Source organism: Odocoileus virginianus, chromosome 11 (assembly GCF_023699985.2).
Source record: "Odocoileus virginianus isolate 20LAN1187 ecotype Illinois chromosome 11, Ovbor_1.2, whole genome shotgun sequence".
Taxonomy (NCBI): domain Eukaryota; kingdom Metazoa; phylum Chordata; class Mammalia; order Artiodactyla; family Cervidae; genus Odocoileus; species Odocoileus virginianus.
In genome coordinates, this window is record NC_069684.1 from 37091918 (window position 1) to 37116938 (window position 25021).

General features: G+C 50.0%; 1 protein-coding gene across 5 annotated transcripts in view; it reads left to right on the top strand.

Moving 5' to 3' along the window:
* Positions 1–25021, top strand: part of DISP3 (dispatched RND transporter family member 3) — a 238036-nt gene that overhangs the window by 208980 nt on the left and 4035 nt on the right. For all 5 annotated transcript variants that reach the window (XM_070474286.1, XM_070474284.1, XM_070474283.1 and 2 more), the window contains 14 exons: positions 7390–7526; positions 8754–8888; positions 9296–9456; positions 10613–10752; positions 12360–12508; positions 12745–12906; positions 13782–13943; positions 16137–16250; positions 17085–17221; positions 18403–18587; positions 21075–21205; positions 21283–21455; positions 22456–22582; positions 23303–23448. In XM_070474286.1, coding sequence (XP_070330387.1) covers positions 7390–7526; positions 8754–8888; positions 9296–9456; positions 10613–10752; positions 12360–12508; positions 12745–12906; positions 13782–13943; positions 16137–16250; positions 17085–17221; positions 18403–18587; positions 21075–21205; positions 21283–21455; positions 22456–22582; positions 23303–23448 — 2059 coding nt within the window. The remainder of the gene's footprint in view (positions 1–7389; positions 7527–8753; positions 8889–9295; positions 9457–10612; positions 10753–12359; positions 12509–12744; positions 12907–13781; positions 13944–16136; positions 16251–17084; positions 17222–18402; positions 18588–21074; positions 21206–21282; positions 21456–22455; positions 22583–23302; positions 23449–25021) is intronic.

The window sequence follows — 25021 nt, forward strand, 5'->3', positions numbered from 1 at the left end:
GATGCTACAAAGCCTTTGTGTGAACAAATGCCTTCATTTGTCTCAGATAAATATCTGGGAGTGGTATGACTAGGTCATACGATAGGTGTATGTTTAACTTTTTAAAAAAAAACCATGAATGTATTTTTTTAAGATTTTTTTTATGGGGATCATTTGTTTAAAATCTTTATTGAATTTGTTACAATACTCCTTCCGTTTTATGCTTTGGTTTTTTGGCTGCAAGGTCTGTGAGATTTGAGCTCCCCCACCAGGGCTTGAACCTACACCCCCTGCACTGGAAGGCAAAGTCTTAACCACTGAACTTCCAGGAAAGCCCCCATGTGAGTTTAACTTTTTAAGAAACTGTCAGATTGTTTTCCAAATTGATTGTACCATTTTACATTCTCACCCAGTATATAAGAATTCCAGTTCCTCCACAAACTCTGTAACACTTGGTATGGCCAGTTTGAAAGTGAAAGTGTTAGTCACTCAGTCCTGTCCAACTCTTTGTGACCCCATGGACCATAGCCCACCTGACTCCTCTCCAGGGGTTCTTCCTGACCCAGGGATTGAACCTGGGTCTCCTGCACCACAGACATATTCTTTACCATCTGAGCCACCAGGGAAGTCCATGGTCAGTTTAAAAAGTCTAAATTAGCCATTCTGTGTAGTGATATCTCACTGTGATTTTAACTCGGATTTCTGTACTTCCTAGTGATGTTCACATGCTTATTTGACATCCATTTGTCTTTGTTGGTGAACTATTTAGATTTTTTGACTATTTTAATACTGGCTTTACATTTAGTTCTGTGATATTCCATTTTTAGTTCATCTTTGTATATGGTGTAAGACATATACTGCATATACTTTATATGTAGCATAAGGTGCTGATATTTATTATTTTATATGGATATCCAGTTGTTCCAGCATCATTTGTTTAAAATATCATTCCTTCTTCACTGAATTGACTTAGAATCTTGGACAAAAGTCTTTTTTGTCCATATATATGTGGGTCTGTTTCTGGACTCTGTTCTGTTCCATCAACCAATTTTTTAAATTTTATTTACACATTGGTATTACACTGTCTTGATTATGGTAGCTTTATGCCATGTCTTGTCCAAGTGTTGGTCTTCCAACTTTTTGTTCTTTTTCAAAGTTATATTAGTTATTCTGGGGCCTTTACATTTCCCTATGAATTTTATTTTATGTTATTTTTTTATTGTTTCTTAATGGTTGGTTCATTTTCTTTCTTTTTTTTTTTTTTTTTGGCCATGCATGCAGGAGCTTAGCTCCCTGACCAGGTTGGAACCTGTGCCCCCTGCAACAGAAGTACAGAAAACTAACCACTGGACTTCCAGGGAATTCCCTTCCTATGAATTTTAGAAGCAGCTTATCCATTTCCCTAAATAAAGTCCACTGGGATCCTGATTATGTTTATGTCAAATACTTGGATCAATTTGAGGAGAAATGACATCTTAACAGTATTGAGTCTCATGATCAAATTAACCTGGTGAATCTGATATCTTTTGCCAGATTTGTCCCTATTTCACATTATTATTCTATTGTAAATGATATTTTTAAAAATTTCCTTGTTAGTTGAAAGTATACCAGTTGTTAGTTGCTTCTATTGGGTTGACCAAAAAGTTCTTTGGGGTTTTTCCATACCATGTATGGATGTGAGAGCTGGACCATAAAGAAAGCTGAGTGTTAAAGAATCGATGCTTTTGAATTGTGATGTTAGAGAAGACTCCTGAGAGTCCCTTGGGCTGCAAGGAGATCAATAAATCAAAAAGAAAAAGTCAACACTGTATATTCATTGGAAGGACTGATGCTGAAACTGAAGCTCCAATATTTTGGCCACTTGATGCAAAGAACCGACTCATTGGAAAAGACCCTGATACTGGAAGGATTAAGGGCAGGAGAAGAGGGTGGCAGAGGATGAGATGGTTAGATAGCATCACCAACTCAATGGACATAAATTTGAATAAACTCTGGGAGATAGTGAAGGACAGGGAAGCCTGGTGTGCTGTAGTCCATGGGTTCACAAAGAGTCAAACAAGACTTTGTGACTGAACAACAACAATACCATGGAAATCCTAAATGAATGTTTTGGCCAACTCAACATACAGAAATATAATTGACTTTGGGTCCTGCAACCTTGATAAGCTCCCTTATAAGTTCTAGAAATTTCTTCATAGATTTCATTTAATTTTCTACATAATCAATCATGTCTTTTGCTAATAAAGACAGTTTTACTTCTTCCTTTCCGATTTGTATTTCTTTTACTTCTTTCTCTTGCCTGAATGCACTGGCTAGAACCTCCAATACAATGTTGAATGAAAGTGATGAGAATGGACAACCTTTCATTATCCCTGACTGATTTCTGTAGGTGTATTTGTAAATGTCTCTTATCAGATTAAGGAAGTTCCCTTCTATTCATAATTTGCTGATACTTTTTTTTTAATCAGTAATGAATATTGAATTTTTCCCAAATATTTTTCTGCATCTAGAGAGAGAACATGTATTTTTCATTTTTAGTTTAATATGATGAATTATATTAATTGAGTTTTAAAGTTTAAACCATCCTTGCATTCTTGGGCAGATTCCCCTTGGGATTATCCTTTTTTATATAGTGTTAGACTCTATTCATATTCTTTATTCGTTGGCATGTTAATGATGGATACTGGGCTGTAGTTTTCTTGTAGTATCTTTGTTTGATTTTGATATCAAAATGTCTTCCAAAATGAGGTGGGAAATATTGTCTTCAGTTTTCTGGAAGGTTTGTATGGAATTGGTATTACTCTCCCTTAAATGTTTGGTAGAATTTATCAATGAAACTGTCTAAATCTGGAGTTTTCTTTACGGGAAGGTTTTAACTACAAATTCAATTTTTTTTTCCATTTATTTTTATTAGTTGGAGGCTAATTACTTTACAACATTGCAGTGGTTTTTGTCATACATTGAAATGAATTAGCCATGGATTTACATGTATTCCCCATCCCGGTCCCCTCTCCCACCTCCCTTTCCACCCGATCCCTCTGGGTCTTCCCAGTGCACCAGGCCTGAGCACTTGTCTCATGCATCCAACCTGGGCTGGTGATCTGTTTCACCCTAGATAATATACATGTTTCGATGCTGTTCTCTTGAAACATCCCACCCTCACCTTCTCCCACAGAATCCACAAGTCTGTTCTATACATCTGAGTCTCTTTTTCTGTTTTGCATATAGGGTTATCTTTATCTTTCTAAATTCCATATATATGTGTTAGTATACTGTAATGGTCTTAAAAAACATTAAAAAAAAATGTTTTGGGCCATGCCATGTAGCATGCAGGGTATTATTTCCCAATCAGGGATCAAACCTGTGCCCCCTGCAATGAAAGTACAGAGTCTTAACCACTGGATTGCTAGGGAAGTCCCTACAAATTCAATTTTTAAATATACATATAGAGCTTCCCTAGTGGCTCAGATGGTAAAGAATCTGCCCATAATGTGGGAGACCCGGATTTGATCCTGGGGTCAGGAAAATCCCCTGGAGAAGCGAATGGCTACCCATTCCAATATTCTTGCCTGGAGAATTCCATGGACAGAGGGGCCTGGCAGGCTGTAGTCCGTGGGGTTGCAAAGAGTCAGACACCACTGAGCAACTAACACTTTGTAAGGCTATTAAAGTTATTTCTATATTCTTACACAAGCTTTGGTAGTATATTTCATGATATTTGTCCACTTCATTTAAATGGTAAAAATTTGTTGGTGCAAGGTAATTCATAATAAATATTCCCTTATTATCTTTGAATACTTACTTAAACTATAGTGGTGTCACCTCCTTCATGTGTGTCTTATCTCCTTTTTTCATGATCAGTCTGGCTAGAAATTCATCAGTCTTATTGGTCCCCTCAACGAGCTAGATTTTAGTTTCTTTGATATTTATTGTCTGTTTGTTTGTTTATATACTTATACTCTGATCTACATTATTTCCCTTCTTCCACTTACATTATGTATAATTTTCTCTTGTTTTGCTTTCTTGCAGCAGAAGCTGAGGTCATTGATTTGAAAACTGTATTCTTTTTTAATACAGGTGTTTATTGCTATAAAATTCCCCTTAAGCATCATTTTAGCACATCTCACACATTTTGACATGTGCTTTTATTTTCACTCAATTCGAAATACTCTCAATTTTCCCTTTTGATCTCTTCTTTGATCCTAATATTATTTAAAAGTTTGTTAGTCTACAAATGTTTAGGAATTTCCAAGGTAGTGTTTTGTCACTAATTTTTAATTTAATTCCACTGTGGTCATAGAACATACTTTTTATGACTTAAGTTATTCTAAATTTTCTGAGTCTTATTTTATGGTATAGAGTGCGGTTTGTCCTGATGAATGTTCCCTATGCACTTAAATGTATTCTGGTGTTGTTGGGTGGAGTCTTCTATAAATGTCGATTAAGTCAGGTTGGTTAATTGTGTTGTTCAAGTCTTCTGTATCCATACTGATCTTCTGTCTAATTGTTCTAGCAGTTATTGAGAAAGGAGTTTTGAAATGGCCAACTATAATTGCAGGTTTGTCTATTTCTTTTTTCATTTCTGTCAGTTTTTGCTTCATGTATTTTAAAGCTCTGTTATTAGGTCCAAAGTAATTAGTATTGTTGCATTCTTTTAACAAACTGAGCCCTTTATAATTTTTAAATGACTTTCTTTATTTCTAGTAATATTCTTTGCCCTGAAATTTATTTCATTTATTATTAATGTAACCACTCTGGGTTTCTTTTGATCCATGTCAGCATGGTGCTTTTTTCTGTACTATTATTTTTAACCTATTTGTGTCAACATTGAACATGAGTTTCTTGTAGGCAGCTGGGTCTTGATTTTTTAATCTAATCTGACTGCCTCTGCCTTTTATTTGGGATATTTAGACCTTTTACAAGAGGCAGTGATCAAGACCATCCCCAAGAAAAAGAAATGCATAAAGGCCAAATGGTTGTCTGAGGAGGCCTTACAAATAGCTGAGAAAAGAAGAGAAGCTAAAGCCAAAGGAGAAAAGGAAAGATATACCCATTTGAATGCAGAGTTCCAAAGAATAGCAAGGAGAGATAAGAAAGCCTTCCTCAGTGATCAATGCAAAGAAATAGAGGAAATAATAGAATGGAAAAGACTGAGGTTTCTTCAAGAAAATTGCTTTTTCAGTGGTCATGTATGGATGTGAGAGTTGGTCTATGAAGAAAGCTTAGCCCCAAAGAATTGATGCTTTTGAACTGTGGTGTTAGATAAGACTCTTGAGAGTCCCTTGGACTGCAAGGAGATCTAACCAGTCCACCCTAAAGGAAATCAGTTCTGAATATTCATTGGAAGGACTGATGCTGAAGCTGAAACTCCAATACTTTGGCCCCTGATGCGAAGAACCTACTCATTGGAAAAGACCCTGATGCTGGGAAAGATTGAAGGCAAGAGGAGAAGGCGACGACAGAGGATGAGATGGTTGGATGGCATCACCAACCCTATGGACATGAGTTCGAGTAAGCTCTGGGAGTTACTGATAGACAGGGAAGCCTGGCGTATTGCAGTCCATGGAGTCGCAAAGAGTTGGACATGACTGAGGGACTGAACTAAACTGAGACCTTTTACAGTTAGTATGTTGTTAACATGGTTAGACTTAAGACAGTTTTATTTTATTCTCTTTGCCCCGTATAGTCTTAGTTCCTTTTTCTTCTCTTCTGCCTTCTTTTGGACTGAGAATTTTTTATTATTCCATTTTATTTCCTTTGGTTTTTTTAGCTATAAATATTTAATTTAGTGGTTGCTTCAGAGTTCATCCTTAAGTTATCAGTGTACCTTCAAATGATGTTAAACCTCTTCAGGTATAGTGTATACTATATATGAATAGTATACCATCATTTCCTTCCTCCTGACCTTTATACTATTGTTGTCATATATTTTATTTTCATATATGTTATAAACTCCACACTACATTACTATTATTTCTGTTTAAATGGTCAGCCATCATTTTAAAAAATTTATGTCATGAGAAATTTTTACACACTTATTCATGTTGTTACCATCTCTAGTCCTTTTTATTCCTTTCTGTAGATGTGTATTTCTGTTTGTAATAATTTGCCTTCTCCCTGAAGGGTTTCCTTTAACATCTCTTGTAGTGAAGGTGTACTGAAGATGAATTCTTTCTGGTTTTGTATACTGAAAAAAAAATCTTTATTTTACCTTTGTTTTTGAAATATACATTTCAAATTATAGAATTCTGGGTTGACTTTTTTCCTCCATCGGTGAAGGGTCTTGCCCCATTGTCTTCTCACTTGCCTTGTTTCTGAAGAGAAATTTCCTGTCATTCTTTCTTTTGTTCCTCTGTGCATAAGCATCTTTTTTCCTCAGTCCGCTTTTAAGATTTTATCTTGGTCACTTATTTTGAGCAATTTGATTATGATGTGCATTGTTGTTTTATTCATGATTTTTTGTGCGTGGGGTCTGCTGTTCAAGCTTTTTGAATCAAGGGGTTTATCATTTTCATCAAGTTTGGAAAACTTTCATGCTCTTTTAAGATGTCTGTTAACCCATATATTGCTTGCTCATTCATTTGTGTCTCTTTGTGACCCCATGGGCTGTAGCCAGCCAGGCTTCTCTGTCCATGGAATTTTCCAGGCAAGAATACTGGAGTGGGTTGCCATTTTGTACTCCAGGGGATCTTCCTGACCCAGTGATTGAACCTGTGTCTCTTGTGTCTCCTGCATTGGCAGGCAGGCTCTTTTCCATTGCGCCATATATTAGGATGTACCAAAGCCTGGAAACTTTCTCAAGCCAGTAAGTCAGAGTGATCATAAAGTCCATATTATTTCTCATCTCTTAGAGATCACCATTCTTTGTTGTCATGTCCAGAATCTTTTTTCATGTATTTTCTCTCTCTCTCTCTCTTTTTTATTGTTAGTTTCACAGGAGAGGAAACGTAGATTTCATCTTGTTACTCCATCTTGACCAGGAACAGATCTCACCCATCTTGGTATTTTAAAAATCAACTTCACCAACTTGGTTAAGTTTTTCTAATAGCTTTTGTTAAATGGACACTGAATAGCACTGTAAGACTGAGTATCTGGAAGCTGATTTGAATTTAGAATTTTGCTGTGAACAATTGAGAATTGAGGATAATTGAGAATGACATAGAATTCAGCTATAATTGACTATTGTCTGTGTGGAGCAGCAATCTCAACCTCACTGATAATTCAGCCCCATGCGAGACATGCTAGTTTCACTTGTCTAGAGTATGACCTGGACATCAGGATTCTTGAAAGCCCCCAGGTGATCATAATGTACAGCCAAGGTAAAGAGCCACTGAGGAGGTGTATGGTTCGTGGTCCTCCTCCATCTCTGATCCACTCTGTCTTTCCTCCCCCTGTGTCCTCCCTCCCCAGCAAAGTCCAGGTCCTGTATGGGGGCACAGACCTCTTTGATTATGAGGTTCGCAGAACCTTCAACAACGACATGCTCCTGGCCTTCATTAGCAGCAGCTGCATTGCAGCCCTCGTCTACGTTCTCACCTCCTGCTCAGGTACAGTTTCTCCAGCGGCCCCGCGTGGAGCCAGCCCCTTCATTCCTCCCAGCGTGCTTCTCTCTGGACAAAGCCTTCCTGCCCAGGAATGCCAGAAATGGGCTTGAATCCACTGTATCAGAGCTGGCGGTGGGACAGCTGCTCAGACATCACCTTCTAACCCTGGGCAGGGAGACTGAGATACAGAGGCAGACAGGGCCATGCCCCAGGGCCCGCTCCCCCAGCACCTCCTACAGTTGAACTTTTCTTTGACGGTCTTTTTCTTGCTGATAAGTTCTGTGGAGTCTGGAGTATTGGACACTTTATGGATTATTCCTTAGCCTGTTTATTATTATTATTTAGTATTTATTTATTTGGCTGTAACAGATCTTAGTTGTGGGATCCTCATTGTGTCGCGCGGGATCTTTTGTTGCAGTATAAATTGTTTGCTGCAGCTCACGGGCTTCTCTATAGTTGTAGAAAGGGCTCTCTAGTTGATGGTGCATGAGCTCCAGAGCGCATGGGCTCAGTAGTTAACACGCACCGACTTCGTTGCCCTGTGGCATGTGGGATCTTAATTCCCCAACCAGGGATCAAACCTGTGTCCCCTGCACTGGAAGGTAGCTTCCCAAGCACTGGACCACTGCCAGGGAAGTCCCATCCTTAGCCTGTTTTAGAGTCTCAGGTGAGCTGCCATTAGACTCCCAGTTCACTTTTCCACTGCCCCCTCCCCATGCACCCTAGCTGCTTCTTTCTGCATATATAGGAGGTACTCTTCATTGGCCAAGTGAATGAGAGATTGGTCATACCTTCAAAAATGGAAAAGACATTCACTCATCCACATAACAAATATTACCCGGGCACCAACTATGTGCCAGATGCTCTCAGGTGCCAGAGTTCTAGTAGTGAACATCACAGATGTACTTCCTCCCTCCGTGGAACCTCTAATTTATTGGGGTGACAGATGTTAGAAATATAATAATTCCCTACTAACATGTGAAGTAAGCTCTGCAAAGATGAGGGCCCATGAACAACCTGACTTATGCAACAAGGGTTCATCTGCTATACTCAGCCCTCCTGCCTGGCACCTTCTCTGGGCATGGAGAACTATACTGGGCTCAGATGGGGTGGTGAAGGTGCCCCTGGGGATGAGGGTGTATGAGGCAGGGCCCAGCCGGGGCCAGAGACACTGAAAGGCTGTGTTCTGTTGGGTCCCCCGCTCCATCCCCCACGGCTTGCCCTGCGCAGTGTTCCTGTCCTTCTTCGGGATCGCCAGCATCGGCCTCAGTTGCCTGGTGGCACTCTTCCTGTACCATGTGGTCTTCGGTATCCAGTACCTGGGCATCCTCAATGGGGTGGCTGCCTTTGTGATAGTGGGCATCGGTGAGTTGATTCTGTTGCCACGGATATGGGCCTCCCACTTGGGAATTTGACCCCAAAGGGCCTTTTACAGGATGCAAAAGTCTGGCTTCCACGGGGCCTCTCAAAAGTCCTCTCTCCAACCTCAGAGCCTTGGACTTGGGGTGGAGGGTGGGTAGAGTGTGAGTGGTGAGTGATTCTTGGCATATGGTGGGTGGAACCGCCCAGAGGTGGAAGGAGTGGGTGGATACGCTGGGTGAAGGTTAAGCATGGTGGGAAAGGTGAGGGGTGGTGAAGATTTGGAGGAAGGGGTCTAGTTCTGGTAAGGGAGGTGCCCATGCAGCATGAGGGTGGGGCTTGGGTTCATGGCCGAGGTTGGATATGACCTGGAGACAGCAGAGTAACCCGGCTGGCCTGGCCCCCTCCTGTAGGTGTGGACGACGTCTTTGTGTTCATCAACACCTACCGCCAGGCCACCCATCTGGAAGACCCTCAACTGCGGATGATCCACACCATCCAGACAGCGGGCAAGGCCACCTTCTTCACCTCGCTGACCACGGCCGCCGCCTATGCGGCTAACGTCTTCTCCCAGGTGGGAGCCGGCCCTCCAGCCTGGCCTGGCGTCCCCTGCCCCCCGCCCCCGCCCATGCATACCTGGACCCTGGTCTCCGCTCTTCCCACCCACCCCTTCTCTTGGGGCCACGCAGCCTCCGCTTCAAGGTACTTGCCACGTCCCTAGAGTCCATTTTTGTTACTAATCACCATCACCAGAACTTAACAAATGGGAGGATTCTAGTAATACAAATTGTGTTTCTTATTGATGCTTATTACTGATAAGCCACCCTCGGCCCTGAAGGGCATTTAGCAGTTGTTTCTAAAGGTCCCCCAGCTGATACATGGTAATCCTGCCCATGACTCCTGACCCCAGTCCAGCGCCCTTTCCACCTACCAGCTGCATACTGCATTGTTATCCCTCACATGCACTTTCCTCTCGCTGGCCCCACACTCCTTCCTGTCTGAGCTGGGCTCAGGAGAAGGATCCTTGGCCAGGTCCTGGGTGCCAACAGAGCCTGAAAGGCAGTGAACCTGTCTGAGTATGAGAGGTCTTATGACCTGGGCTGAGGATCCTATCTAGAAACCACTAGATGCTCTGGGATTCTCCAGACTTTACTAGAGAACCACGCCCAGAAAACAAGCTGAGCTGAGTTCCCCTCCCTCCTCTGCAGTTTTCTGACTGTGTGACCTTAGGCAGCTTGTTTAACTTCTGTGAGCCTCACTCTCCTCACGTGTGGATCATCAGAGACTGGAATGAGATGCTTGGGAAAGTGTTCCACAGACAGTGAAGGAAGGCCTGTCTGCTTGTTGGCTGTAGCTTCCTTCTGACTGCCACACCCTGCTCAGGTCCCCCTGACATTCCTGGGGCTCACCCTGTGGCAGCTTTCTCTCCCATACCCTCTGCTAACATGCGCCCTGCTCTGACAGTGTGTGTCTTCCTCTGTCCTTCCTGTAATGAGTTACAGAAAGCTTGCTCTGGGCCGGGCCCTGTTCTGGGCAGAGAGCTGCAGTGTCGACCAGAGCCTGGACTCTTCCTCTGACATCCTCCTAGGCCAGTGCCTTCATTCCAGCAGCCTCGGCCTCCGCATCCTGCCTCAGTCTGGGGGTGGTCAGGGCCCAGTGCTGCAGAGTCCCTGGGCTCCTTGGGCTCCAGGCCTGATCCCCTCCTATCGCCCCCACCTTTCCATCGCCAGATCCCAGCTGTCCATGACTTTGGCCTGTTCATGTCTCTGATCGTGTCCTGCTGCTGGCTGGCAGTGCTCTTCACCATGCCCGCGGCCCTGGGCATCTGGAGCCTTTACATGGCACCGCTGGAGAGTGCCTGCCAGACCAGGTAAGCCGGGCAGGTGAGGGGGGCACAGGGGCTGTGTCCTGCTCACCGAATAGCCATAACAGGCCCTTGGGGGGGCATTCAGCACACCATCCTCTCTCCCAAAAGCCTCGTGATTCACTACTGAGCACCTTCTGTATGCCCCATCCTCTGCTGGGCACTTCTGTGCACTCTTGTCTAATAGTTACATTTGATCACCTACTGTGTACCAGGAAGTGAACAGAGTGCTTTTGTACAGATCTTACTGCCATCCCCAGGGACCCTACAAGCTGGGTCCTCTTATTTTGCCCATTTTACAGACAAGGAGGCAAAGGCTTGGAGAGGCTGGGCAGCTTTCTCAAAGTCACCCATTTAATAGGCAGCAGAGCCAAGATTTAGACTGAACTGAACTGAACTGAATCTGACTCTGGATCCCATAGTCTTAGCCACCACGTTAAATGTCCTCTGGGTCCTCATCTTGAAAGAGGAACAGTATTTAGACCTAGTGAGCCAGGTGTGAAGTTGATTGGATCAGTCCAGAGCTGCTGCAGCTGAAGGTAGAGGGCTTAGAGTCTTGTGGGCCAAGTCAGCAGGGTCAGGGCAGGAGGCACGGTGGTCAAGTGGAATCCGGCCCGAGTAGTGGCTGTCGGTTGGGAGTACTAGGGACTGATAGAGGGCCTGGCCTTGGTGCAGGGCATGCAAATGCAGGACTGTCAGGGGTCCACGACAGTGTCCACTTGACCAGGGTGAGACGAGGGGCAGGAAGGAGATGAGAGGTCAGCAGGGAACTCAGATTAAGGCCTAGGAAGGACCTCTTAGCTCTCCCACGCATACATTTGCTTCAGGGTCTCTACGTCTGGTTGTTTAGGTTGGGCACTGCACAAGGGCCCTCTAGCTGAGGCACAGTCCTCTGCACTGTGGTCATTTAGATTTGACTGTTTCTATGACAGTTTTGTGACATGGAAGCAAAGTGTCTTGGGTATAAGGCTCCTTTTTCCTAATTTCTACAAAGACACCAACTAAGCCCACCCTGTCCCTTCCCCCAGTCTGGGGTAGGGGATGCAGACTCAGCCTCCTTGCCCAGGAACTGTGGACCTTTGGACATGTAACTTAACCTTTATGCACCTCAGTTTCCTGTTCTATAAAATGGGTACATACAACCCTGTGGGGATTAATGAGAGAATCCACGAGGAGCTCTAGCTCACTCTCTGGCACATTCGGCCTGTGTGCTGTTCTTGTCCCCAGTCTCCAGGGTGAGCCTTGGTCCCCACATTCACTCCAGCTGAGGCCTCAGCTGCACACTCAGCCCAGCCCTGCTTCTCCATCCCCCTGGTCTCAGGGCCCCGGGCACTCGACAGCACAGGCGTGATCCCCCTGCCCTGGTCACCTCGATGCTTGGACAGCTGCGTGCCATCATCTGCTGTCCCTAGTGATGGCTACTGTCACCATTTGTCTCCCCAGAGGAACTGTGGTACCCAAGGGCCCTGGGGGAGATGACACTGGTCAGAATTCAGACACAGGCTCCTGGAAGCCTGTGAGGCGTGTCCTGTGGGTTGTCAGCAGCAGTGTGATGCCTGGTTGACATGTAGCCTGGATTCCCAGGACTCACCCTTCCCCCACTCTCTCTGCAGCTGCAACCAGAAGTGCGGCCGCAGGAGTTCCCCACACTTTCCTGGGGATGTGTTCACGGCTCCTGAGCGGGCTGGGGGTGGGCCTGCACAAGGCCCCATGCCCTACCTGGACGATGACATCCCCCTGCTGAGTGTGGAGGAGGAGCCAGGTGAGAGGGGGTGCGGGCCTGCCGCTGAACCTGGGGGACCCAGGCGCTGCCTCTGCCAGGGGGAGTACCTTGACGAGCTGGTGTGAGGACCAGCTGGTCCTGAGGTGGGGGCAGGATGAGACACCTGGGAGGATCCCTGTCAAGCATCTGAGCGTCCCTGGAGGGGGTGTGGACCGGGGGGGCTTTGATCCACTTCTGGGCCAGCCCTCTGACAGGCCGCTCCTCTGCCCTGGCAGTGTCGCTAGAGCTGGGAGATGTGTCCCTGGTGTCTGTGCCGCCCGAGGGCCTGCAGCCAGCCCCCAACGGGAGCAGCCGGGGGCAGCTCATTGCCCAGCTGCAGGAGCTGCTGCACCACTGGGTCCTGTGGTCGGCCGTCAAGAGCCGTTGGGTGATTGTGGGTAAGTGGGCTCTCCACTCTCCTTCCCCCATCCTGCAGTGTCTCCCAGCGCCTGAGATGTGGAGAACAGACTCCCCCCACCATTTTCTCAAAGAACTTGCAGGTCTTGGGAGCCCGCCCCTTGTCCCACAGATGAGCTAGAGTTCAGAGACCTGGGCTCAGGTCGCTCACTCTCTTGGAGCCTCACCCACTCCCTGCAGAAAATAAAGCCGGTCTCACGATAGCTGTTGCTTCTTGAGCACCTCCTACGTCCCGGTCATCATGCTAGACAGCAAAGCAGAGTGCCCAGTGCTTGGGCTCTGGCATTAGACCAGTTTGGCTAATTGGGAGCCTGACTCTGCCACATTCTGGCAGTGTCACCTGGACTGGGGCAGTTAGTCTGTGCCTCAGTTTCCTATCTTATGACTGAGGAGAAGAACACTATCTAGTAAGGCTGTTGTAAGGAAACCACAGAATGTGTAAAGGATTTAGCCCAGTGCGAGGCATGCAATAGTGCTCAATGAAAGTTAAGTGCTATTATTATTATCGTTGTAAAGATTTAGGTCTGTGTAAGACCAAGTGGATGTGCCAGCTCTTTATAGACTGTTCAGGGCTCTAAGATGATGACTGCTTCTTGTCCAGGAATGTAAGCTGGAACTTGGAGTCCGACCCCTGGTGACATGCATGACAACCGGCCCCTACCTTCAAGGGAGTGATCCCCAGCAGCCTCACCCACAGACTGGCGTGCTGGGTCTCTGCCCACTCCCTTGGGATACCTGCCCTCCTCCTCCCCATAGAGGGAGCAGCTCTTTCCCTGGGCTCTGGAGGCCCCGGCTGTGCATGTGTCCCCCCGCCCCGGGCCCCAGCCCTGCCTAGCACAGTGTCCTTTCCTCCCAGGGCTCTTCGTCTCCATCCTTGTCCTTTCCCTGGTGTTTGCCAGCCGGCTCCGCCCCGCCAGCCGGGCCCCGCTGCTCTTCCGGCCCGATACCAACATCCAGGTGCTGCTGGACCTCAAGTATAACCTGAGCGCCGAGGGCATCTCCTGCATCACCTGTTCAGGTGAGGTTTCCTGCTGGGGTGTCCCCTTTGGAGTCCAGATCCCAAAGACTAGAGATGCCAGGCTCCCCATCACCGCGTGAGCTTAGGAAATCAACTCCACCTCTAAAAAATGTTAGTCGCTCAGTCATGTCCGACTCTTTGCAACCCCATGGACTGTAGCCCCACCAGTCTTCTCCATCCATGGGATTCTCCAGGCAAGAATACTGGAGTGGGTAGCCATTCCCTTCTCCAGGGGATCTTCCCAACTCAGGGATCAAACCCAAGACTCCCACACTCTAGGCAGATTCTTTATCATCTGAGCCACCAGGGAGTCTCTGTTTCCACATTTCATTAAATGAATACTTCCTGGGTGCCAGCCGTGCTGGTGCTGGGGAGGCCGCAGTGGGCAGGACAGGCTTCCCAAGCTCAGGAATTCACTCCACTGCCCCAGAGGCCATGTAATAGTAGATCTGAGCTGTGGTGGATGAAAAGCAGGGTGCCTGGGGAGCTCAGCGTCATAGAGATCTTCCTGGAGGAGGTACCATCTAAGCCAAGACTCGTGGAATGGGAAGGACTTAGCCTGGCTGGGAGGGGACAGGAGGGAAGTGGTCTAGGCAGAGGAGAGCACCAGAGGTGGGAGAGACTAGGACCAGGTTTGAGGGAGGTAGTTGCATGAGCCAAAGCTAGCCACATGGGCCCGGTGGCTACTGTGCAGAGTCTGGATTACATTGTCATTGTCACTGGAAGTTAGTGGAGGGCTTTATGCAGAGGGGCCAGGTGCTGTGTGGTTAGAGGGCTGTGTGGAGCATGGCTGGGAGTCCAGGTGGGAGGCTGTGTAGTCATCTCTACAAAAGACTGTTGGGGCTGGGGCCAGCGTGGTTGACGGTGTCAGTGAAGTCAAGAGGTTTTTAGGAGGTGACATCCACAGGACTTGGTGATGGGACATGTGCCGGGGATGAGCAAAGAGGTGAGATAAAGATGTCTGCTTGTCTTAGAGTTAGTCTGATAAGGTCCAGGCTGGGGCGGGGGAAGTCAACCCAAGGTCATACCACTTTGCCGGGTAGTTAGAAACCAAATGAGAAGACGCTTGGATGAGCGCTCCCAGCTCCTAGGGGAAGACCCGCTGACTGCTGTAATTGCCTTCATGTAATTAGGGCGGTGTTCAGATTAACCTGGCCTTCCCCTTGGTGATGGCATGAGCCGAATGCATGATAATCGGCGGAGGCTCAGGGAGGTGCCTGAGGATCCCCTCTGGAATTGGCGGCGACCTGGCCCTGTCCCCTCCTTCACTCCCGCCTGCCAGGCATTGAATTCCATTCCATTCTCACTGCCCCTGCAAGGCCTCCCGCCACCCCTTGGGACCTGGAGGCAAAAAGCCACATTGCTCCCATTTCACAGATGGACAGACTCTGGGATGATCCCAAAGTTCCTGGAAACATCTGGAGAAGGGCCAAGACCCCAGCCAGAGTCCAGCCCATGGCCCTTTGTATCTCTCAGCCTCTGAGCTGCCTCTTAAAGAGGCCCTTCATGTTGAAGCAAAAAAAGCTTCGGCTGTAGGGGCAGATAGGACCTGTCCTGCTGGGCTCCACCTGTCACTTCCCCTACAGGTCATGTAACCTCCTCGAACCTCTGCTTGCTTCCCTGTCAAATGGGGTTAATAATAACCACCTCCTAGAATTACTGCGAGGATTGCATTTTTGAAGGTGTAAAATGTAGCTCATTAAAAAAACAAAACCAACAAAAAATTCATCTACAATGCTTGGGGCAAAACAGGCAGTCTCCCCTCATCTCTGCTGTTTCTAATTATTCCTATTTATGGAGCATTCAGCATGAGCCAGACACATTGCTAAGCCCATGAGATGCAGTGTCCCCTTTGGTCCCTCAGCCACCCTCTGGAGGTAACCCTTGGGGGTGTCATCCCATTTGACAGAGGGGGAAAGTGAGGCAAGGTGAGGGTGAGTAGGGAAAGCTTCTGAGTATCTTTCTCTAGGTAAGGCTGTCAGGTACCTTTCTTTTGCCTTAAGATTCTTATGCATTTGGCATTTTTTCAGTTCCCCCCTTGTTTGTTTTAGAAAAAACCCTTTCCTCAGACACCCTGACACCACCCCCTTTTCTGAGGGCTCCAGGGCCCGTGTCCCTGGGATTGTCACTGTCCCAACCTTGGCCAAACCCAGCTGGGGAGGCCCTCCTGTCCCTGACACAACGCGGGGGTAGGTCTGTTCCAGGAGAAGCCCCACAGCCTGCAGAACAACATCCGGACATCCCTGGAGAAGAAGAAGCGGGGTTCCGGGGTGTCCTGGGCCAGCCGGCCTGAGGCCACCCTTCAGGGTCAGTGGGGAATGTGGACTGGCTGGGTGGGGGTGTTGGATGTCCTGGTAAAGGGTGTGGGGGTCTTGCAGGGAGAGCAGATAAAATCCCTTCTTTGATTCTCCTTCAAGAACAAGAGGGGTGGGTGGGGTGGGGATGGGGGAGTGAACTTGAGGCCCCCACCCGGCATCCCACCAGCTCTCCTCGGCCAGAACAAGGCGATCCCCTCCTGTCACACCCCAGCCTGGCCTGTGCTGTCCCATGAACCCTCCTTGTGTGCCAGATCCATCCTGATTTGGGGGAGGGGGCCTCCTGAACACTGGAGCCTAGCTTATTGCTTATTTCTTCTGGGGTCCCCGTTAGAGGGGGAATGCTGGGATACATGTGAGAATTACTCCTGGCTTGGGGCAGTTCCATATGTCCTTGTCACCCCACGACCATCATCACCTCCTCTGTGCCCACCATCATCATCACCAATGTGGCCCCACCTTTCTCACTGTGCTCCCATCATTGGCATCACTCCACTTCCCTAGTCCATACTGGCACATCTCTACTATGGCTTCCACCCGCACTGTCATTTCCTCCACCCCTGCCACCTCCCCATTCAGTGTCCACCACCACCTCCCCTCCATCTATGCCACCGTCCATCCCAGTATCCACCACCACCACCTGCCCCACCCCCGCCACCATGCTGTGGGCTCGGTCCACTCTATAGGAACAGAGCCAGCACTTGGAGACCAGCCCAAGATGAGGCTCAGCTCCTCGGTCAGCAAAGCAGAGGCTGGGCTGCTGCAGGGTCAGGGGACACCAGCCGAGGTGATCGTCCCCCCTCCTCCACCCCTCGTTTGTCCCTAGACTCCCCAGGCACCGTGTACATCTCCAAGGTGAAGAACAGAGGCCACCCGACTGTCTACAGGTTCTCCCTCAACGCCAGCCTGCCTGCCCCTTGGCAGACCGTGTCCCTTGGGGACGGGGAGGTGCCCTCCTTCCAGGTGAGCCTGGGCTCTCATGAAGTGAGCTGCCACGACCAGGGAAGGGGCCCTCAGTGCTGCATTGGTGGGCACTGGCCACGTGGTGGCAGGGGCAGGGTCTGCGAGGATGCACCCGCTCCAGGCAAATGAGGACCCTCTCCTGCCATCAGCCAGGCCCGTGGCAGGAGCCTGCATAGTGATGAAAGCAGGGCTGCTGAGTCAGCCAGGCCTGGGTTCGAGTTCTGGCTGTGCCATTTATAACCTGTGTGTCTTTGGGAAGGTTACTTCATCTCTCTGAGCCTCAGTTTCCTCATCTGGGTAATGGGGGTATGAAAGGTACCACTCAGGCTTGCTGGAGGTACTTGAGGCAAGGCCTGTGAGTTCTGTAACACCTGGAATGTAGTAAGCACTCAATAAACGGGAGCCATGAGTTTGTTGTTTTCAGCCTCTGTTCTAACACCCTCAGAAAAGGGTCTCCCAGGGCCAACCCAGGCCTCTGATTTTTTCCTCTCAAACATCACTGATGTTTCTTTAACATGTTACACCTCCAGAGTGACAGTACCCATGTCAACTCATGTCAACTCATCTGATCAGGGTTTGTATGTCCATTTGAAAGACAGAGTGTGTGAGGCGTTTCCCTGGCTCTGACCTTTACACTAACCTTTACAAGGTGATTCCCACTGCCTGGAGAGCCTGCCTTCCAGCTTAAAGCACGGCTGGCTCCCCATTCAGGTTTCTCAGCATAATGTCACCTCCTTCTTGGGCCATGTCCTGGAAATAATTCTCAGTTCACCCTCCTCTTCCACTGCCCCATTCCTCTGGGTCTTATCATCCTAATATTTAAGTCAAAGCCCTTAAAAGAATCTAAAGCCATCGTCACTGGCAGCTCTAGGAGGGCAGGGACCAAGCCCATCTTGTTCCGTCTCATATTCTCACAGCCCAGCTCAGGGCTGGAAGAATCCTCAGTTGAAGGAAGGACTGAGGCTCAGAGAGAGAGAGAGGGAAGGGTTTGCCCCACCTTTAAACTCGACCCCAGGCCTCCTGGGTTCTGCCCAGAGCTCTTCCCCCAACTCTGGGGGCTGGAACAGGGGCGGGGGGGCGGGGAGCTCTCCTAGGCGGGAGGGGACCCAGCCTGAGGCCCGGCCCAGGCAGAGGCAGCCTCCCGGAGTCACCTGTCTTGTCTCTGTCAATCCACTGCTTAGGTGTATAGAGCGCCTTTTGGTAACTTCACCAAGAAGCTGACCGCTTGTATGTCTACAGTAGGGCTGCTCCAGGCGGCGAGCCCCTCCCGCAAGTGGATGGTGACGACCTTGGCCTGCGACACCAAGCGGGGCTGGAAGCTTGACTTCAGCTTCTACGTGGCCGCCCAGGAGCAGCAGCACACCCGGTAACGGAGCCTTGCAGACAAGCCAGTTCCCACTCGTTTGCCCCTCCCACCAGAGATGTCAGCGGGCCCCTTGAAGCAACCCCTGTCCAGGCTCTTCCCTGGTGGTCTGGTGGTTAAGACTTCACCTTCCAGTGCAGAGAGTGCAAGTTTGATCCCTGGTCAGTGAAGCTACAGTCCCACATGCCTCAGGGGCATAAAACTAAAACCTAAAACAAAAGCAATATTGTAACAAAGTCAATAAAGACTTTAAAAAGTGGTCCACATTAAAAAAAAAAATCTTTTTGAAAAGAAACCCCTGCCTATTTCCACACGTGTACTTAGACAGTCTTCCCCACCAGGGCTGAAGGTGGGGGAACACCAAGATGCCAGGCCTGCAGTTCTCTCCCCCATCTGCCCTTTATCCTCTGAATGGCTGTGTGAGAGATGCTGTCTGCCTGCCCCTTGGCACACCAGGCAGTTCCCAGCTCAGAGCTCCTGCATTTGCTGTTCCCTGGACCTATGGTGCTCTTCCCCAGCTCCTCCAGAAATGGACTTTTTTTTCCCTGGCCGCACCACACGGGCATGTGAGATCTTAGTTCCCTGACCAGGGATCAAACCGACGTCCCCTGCGGTGGAAGGCAGAGTCTTAACCACAGGACCATGAGGGAAGTCCATGATTGACTCCTTCTCAAGATTTAGGTCCTTATCCAGATACTCCCCACCCACGGCTGTCTCTGACCAGACCGTCCTCCCCCAGCTGAAACAGCCACACCCCATCTGTCCCCATATATCACCCAGCTGCTCTCTTTCTGGTTCCCATCACCTCCTGGAATCATACTGACAGCTGGTTCATTACCTGTGCTTGCTCAGGAGAATGTAGGCCTCCTTCCGTATCCCCTCACCTGGTCCAGGGCCTGGCACGTAGCAGGTGCTCAGGAAACACTTGGTGGGTAAATGAGTGATGGAAAGAATGAGTACACTCTGCCTGCCTCTCCAAGGCTCTATCCACACTCTCAGTGCATACAGTTAATTCAGAAGTTATTTATTTAGTGTTCTCCCTCCCTGAAGAATCTGCCTGCAATGCGGGAGACCCGGGTTTGATCCCTGGGTTTGGAAGATCCCCTGGAGGAGGGCAAGCAACCCACTCCAGTATTCTTGCATGGAGAATCCCATGGACAGAGGAGCCTGGTGGGCTACAGTCCATGGGGTCGCAAAAAGTCAAACACAACTGAGCGACTAATGCTCCCTAAGACTGTAAGGTGACAGGAGAGAGCCTGTGTCTGTTGTCCTTATCTGCTATATACACATGCCCTGCCTAGCAGCTGGCATAAAGTCAGTGCCCCCAAATACTTGTGAGCAACTATGTGCTGTGCCTTGGGGGTCTCCAAGCCAGCTGGGGGCATCTTTTCCCAGGTTCCTCCCCCACGTTCTGACCATTGAGGCTGTGTTAGCTGAGGACCTTACTCTCTCTCATCCATTCATTCATTTAATAAACCTTAAGCACTGACAGTGGGCCGGCATGTGGCTAGTTCTGGGGATGGTAAACAAGATAGATGTGACTCCTGCCCTCGGGCTGACTAACAGGAGACAGCAGCTAGCAAGTCAAGCGCAATGTCATTACAAATTACAATACGTGCTCTGAAAGGAAGAACCTGCTGCCGTCGCAGTCCAGATAATGGCAGTGCAGGGCCTGCACTGCTGACACCAGGGTCCATGGTCTGTTTGGCAGGGCCTGGCCTTGGGGCAGCGAGCACCCACATGAGGCTGGACTCAGCTTGGGGCTGGGAGGTAAAAAAGAGGGGCTCACTGAGCCATTCCAGCTTGGCCCACCTGGCTCGGGAAGTGTGGGGTCCTTCTGCCTGCCCTCTTAGGGCTAGGCTCCCTCTGCAGATACACAATAGCCACTGGGGTCATGCTGCCTGGATGAACTTAGAACATTCTAGAAAGCACCTGGAACTACATCAGGAAAGTATGTTAGTCGCTCAGTCGTGTCTGACTCTTTGTGACCCCATGGACTGTAGCCAGCCAGGCTCCCCTGTCCATGGAATTCTCCAGGCAAGAATACTGGAGTGGGTTGCCATTCCCTTCTCCAGGGGATCTTTCCAACCCAGGAATCGAACCTGGGTCTCCTGCATTACATGCAGACTGTTTACCACTGAGCCACCAGGGAATCCAAAGCTATATCAAGTCCAGTGGTAAATAAGCTGACTGTGGAATCCTTTCTTCAAATAGAATCTTGAGGCTCTGTAACTGTTCAGTTTAAGGTGGGGCTGGGGGCTTCTGAGCAATGACACCAAGGCTGGCCCTGAGGTCCTTCTGAATTCTTGCTACCCTGGAGGGCTTCCCAGGTGGCGTTAGTGGCAAAGAACCTGCCTGCCAATGCAGGAGACGTCAGAGATGCTGGTTGGATCCCTGGGTTGCTCTTCCAGCCTCTGCACGCCTTTGCCTCTCCTCCGCAGCCCCTCTTGGCCTTCCTGGCCTCAGTCCCGGCCTCCTTTGCCTCCACAGGAAGCTATATTTTGCCCAGTCCCACAAGCCCCCTTTCCATGGGCGTGTGTGCGTGGCACCTCCTGGCTGCTTGCTCAGCTCCAGCCCCGATGGGCCAACCAAAGGCTTCTTTTATGTGCCCAGTGAGAAAGGTACGTGCAGGGAGGCTGCCGTGGGGCCTTGGGAGGCTGGGCCTGGCCTTCCTGTACAGCTATGCCTCCCTCTGCAGCACCCAAGGCCCGCCTCTCCGCCACCTTCGGCTTCAACCCCTGCATTAACACGGGCTGTGGGAAGCCAGCAGTGCGGCCGCTGGTGGACACAGGGGCCATGGTCTTCGTGGTCTTTGGCATCATTGGCATCAACCGCACACGGCAGGTGGACAACCACGTCATTGGAGACCCGGTACGTGCGCCCACATTGGACAGCTGCCAAAGGGCCCTACCACAGCAAGCTTATGAACAACTGCCAGTGCAGGGACTACCAGCCCAGCTCCCCACCTCCATCCTTAGCTCCTTGACCACTCACCCAGCCCAGACAGGACCTCCCCGGGCCCCTGGGGCATCATTTCTCTCAAGGATGGAGCAGGGTCAAGCTTTTAGAATCACCCAGGAATCTGGGTACCATAGGACCTAGCCAGCCACGCTGCATCACTAGGGGTGGAAAGGAGGTGAGGGAAATAGGTGTGTAAACCCTCCCTGTCCTCCTGCAGGGTAGGGGCTCCTCCCCTACCTCATGCCCATAGCCCTTGTGTGCCTCAGCCAGGGTGCCCTCACCTGGGGTAGTCTCCCTCTTTGTACATGTTTGTGCTGGTGCTGGGCTCTTGGGCGCTGGAGGAGAAAGGATCTGACAGAGGTGTGACTCAGTCTGTGCCTGGCATATGATCGGGGCTGAGACGCAGTGGAAAGGACTGTGGATGTAGGTCTCGTTGGTCGTAACGCTTGCCTCGGGAGGTCAGCCCAGCTGGGTATACAGGGCTTCAGACACAAAGTAATTCAAGAGCCAGGTGGAGTCAGAGGAGTTGTATCCAGTCTGGGCCATGAGTCTGCAGGTGTTCAGAGGAGGGATGGGGAGGTGGGGAGGAGAGGAAGCAGGTGATGGAGGGCAGGTGGGACTCTGCTATACGGAGGGAGAGGGGAAAGCAAGGGGCCTAGGTGAGCATGCTGTGAGTAAAATCAAGGAAGGGAGACTGAGGGGGTCCGTGGGGGTGGGCAGTGATGGGAGCAGAGGTGCTGCTGGGAGTGGGGCAGGGTGGGCTCAGGCAGGACCATGGGCAAAAAGGCCGAGGGTTTGAGTGCTGGCCAGGATGGTCGCAGGAGCTGCCGGAGGCTCCTCCCCAGGGTGGGGCCAGGACTGAGTCCCTGACTCACTGAGCAGCTACACTGGCTTGTGTCTCTTGGGAAAGGGCAGCGTCATCTATGACAGCAGCTTTGACCTCTTCAAAGAAATCGGGCACCTGTGTCGCCTCTGCAAGGCTATAGCGGGGAACTCAGAGTTGGTGAAGCCGGGTGGGGCCCAGTGCCTGCCCTCAGGTGGGTGTGAAGTCCAAGGTGGTGACAGCCCCCAGGACAGTGTGGGGGTGTCTGCAGACTCTCGTCTGTGTTGGTGTGTGTCCATGCGGGGGTGGGAGCTATGCGAACCTTCCAGATGAGAGCAGGTTCATGCCTGAGGATGAACTGGCACAGAGTCCACAGACCTGGGGATGTGTGCGGTGTGCAGGGCACACCTGTGGGAGGAGCTTTCCCAAAATTCGGGGTGAGGTCTGGGGCCAACCCCTCAGTAGCAACCTGGGTCAGACTAGGGTTCTTCCTGAAAAGGCATGCATGTGCTGCGTGCTAAGTCACTTCAGTCATGTCTGACTCTTTGCAACCCATGGATTGTAGCCCACCAGACTCCTCTGTCCATGGGATTTCCCAGGCAAGAATACTGGGGTGGGTTGCCATTTCCTCCTCCAGGGGATCTTCCCGACCCAGGGATTGAACCCTCATTTCTTACGTCTCCTGCACTGGCAGGTGGGTTCTGAGAAGGCATAGGATGTCAACTTCTGCCCCAATGGCAAACGGGTATTGTAGATTTCCCAGTGATATTGCTAGTAGTTTCAGACATTTTTTAAACTAGGAGGTTGGGGGGAATGCATGTGCCCCTGGCGTGTACACACTCAGATGGGTGGGTACACATGGGTGGGTGGGATGGGGGAAGAGGTGCTCCTGTCCCGGGTCCCCACCCCGACCCCCTCTCCACTCTCCCTGCAGGCTACAGCATCTCCTCCTTCCTGCACATGCTGCACCCTGAGTGCAAGGGGCTGCCCGAACCCCACCTGCTCCCAGGGCAGCTGTCACATGGGGCCGTGGGTGTCAAAGATGGCCGCGTGCAGTGGATCTCCATGGCCTTCGAGTCGGTGAGCCCTGGGCGGACCAACCGGACACGGGGCAGCGTGCCAGCCTGCCAGAGTGCAGTGTCACCACTAATCTCCAGCCCCCGTCCCAGAGCAGAGCAGAGGGGTGCTCCTCAGAGGGGAGACTGAGGCTGAGAGGGATGCAATTGCTTGCCCAAGGTCACGGGATTCATGAGTGCCAGCATCAAGTGCAAAACCAGGCCGTCTGACCACCAGGCTGGGCCTTTCTGCCACACAGAATGCCTGGCAGCTCTCACCTTCCTTCTTCCCCAGTGGTCAGGGTTCACATCGTCCCGTGGGGGCACGCAACAGTCCAAGACGCTCCCCTCTGCCACTGGGAGGGGCCAGGTTCTGGGCCACAGAGCCCCTGTGCTGGGTCCGCCCGGGAGAGATGAAGCCAGGGGACCAGCCATCCCCACACCCCACTGCTTCCTCTCTCCCACCCCGATGCTCCCTTGGCTCTGCCAAGAGAGCACCCACATACACACCCGTATACACGCACCCGTGTATACCCACCTATGCACACACACACACATGCACATCCAGACCTGGGCATTACAGGCCTGGCCCTGGCACCTGGCACTCTATGAGTCTTGCCTCGTGCTGAGCCCAGAGGCCCACCCTGGCTCCGGTCTTCCTGTGCTCTGCGTCCTTGAGCGGGACACTCGTCCCCTCCAGCCTCCAGCTCCTCCTCTAAAGATTAAGGTTTCAGTTCCCTGCCCACCTGCTGGCAGTCATCAGGAAGCTAGGGTCTATCACAGACGGGAAGGCATCAGGGAACGAGAAGAATATGACAAGGTGACAAGCCAGCAATTTTTGTTCTCTGGCCCCTGCCCTGCTTTCTGTCCCACCACCTGTTCCCCTCATTGCATCTACAGCCTCGTCGCCAGCCGCAGGGAAGAAGACCCAGACCCCCTCCAAGCCTTCACGGGGCCCCAGGCTAATGCAGAAGGCACTCAAAGCCCCAAGTAGCTTTTTTTAAATTGCACTATAATATACATCATAAAATTGGCCCTCTTAACCATTTCTAAGTGTATAGTTCAGTAATATTAAGCACATTCACAGTGATGCAAATGTCACCAACGTCCATCTTTAAAATCTTTCATCTTGAAAAAGTGAAACTGTTCCTGATAAATGTGGACTCCCCAGGGCCCCCCTCCAGCCACCACCCTGCTTCTGTCCCATGGATTTGACCACACTCATCCCTCACACAGCACTGGCTTTTTGTGATTGGTTCATTCCACTTAGCATAATACTCTTCAGGTTCATCTGTGCTGTAGCCTATGTCCAGATTTCCTTCCTTTTTAAGGCTGAAGCTGCAGACAGGTTGAAGAATCCCTGCTCAGGTCCCTCCATGTGACAGGACATCACTTCCCACCCAACCAGCACTCAGACACACATGTGCGCACAGACTCACTGTGAACTGGTTTGTGCTCAGGGAGGGCAGAATTGGATCAATGAAGTAATACACATGAAAGTTCCAGAGCTGGGCACTGTGAAACCAGACAGGCCACCTGCCCTCCCAGACTCACAGTCCAGCCAGGAGAGGGTGGGGGCAGCTTGCTGACAGTGATGA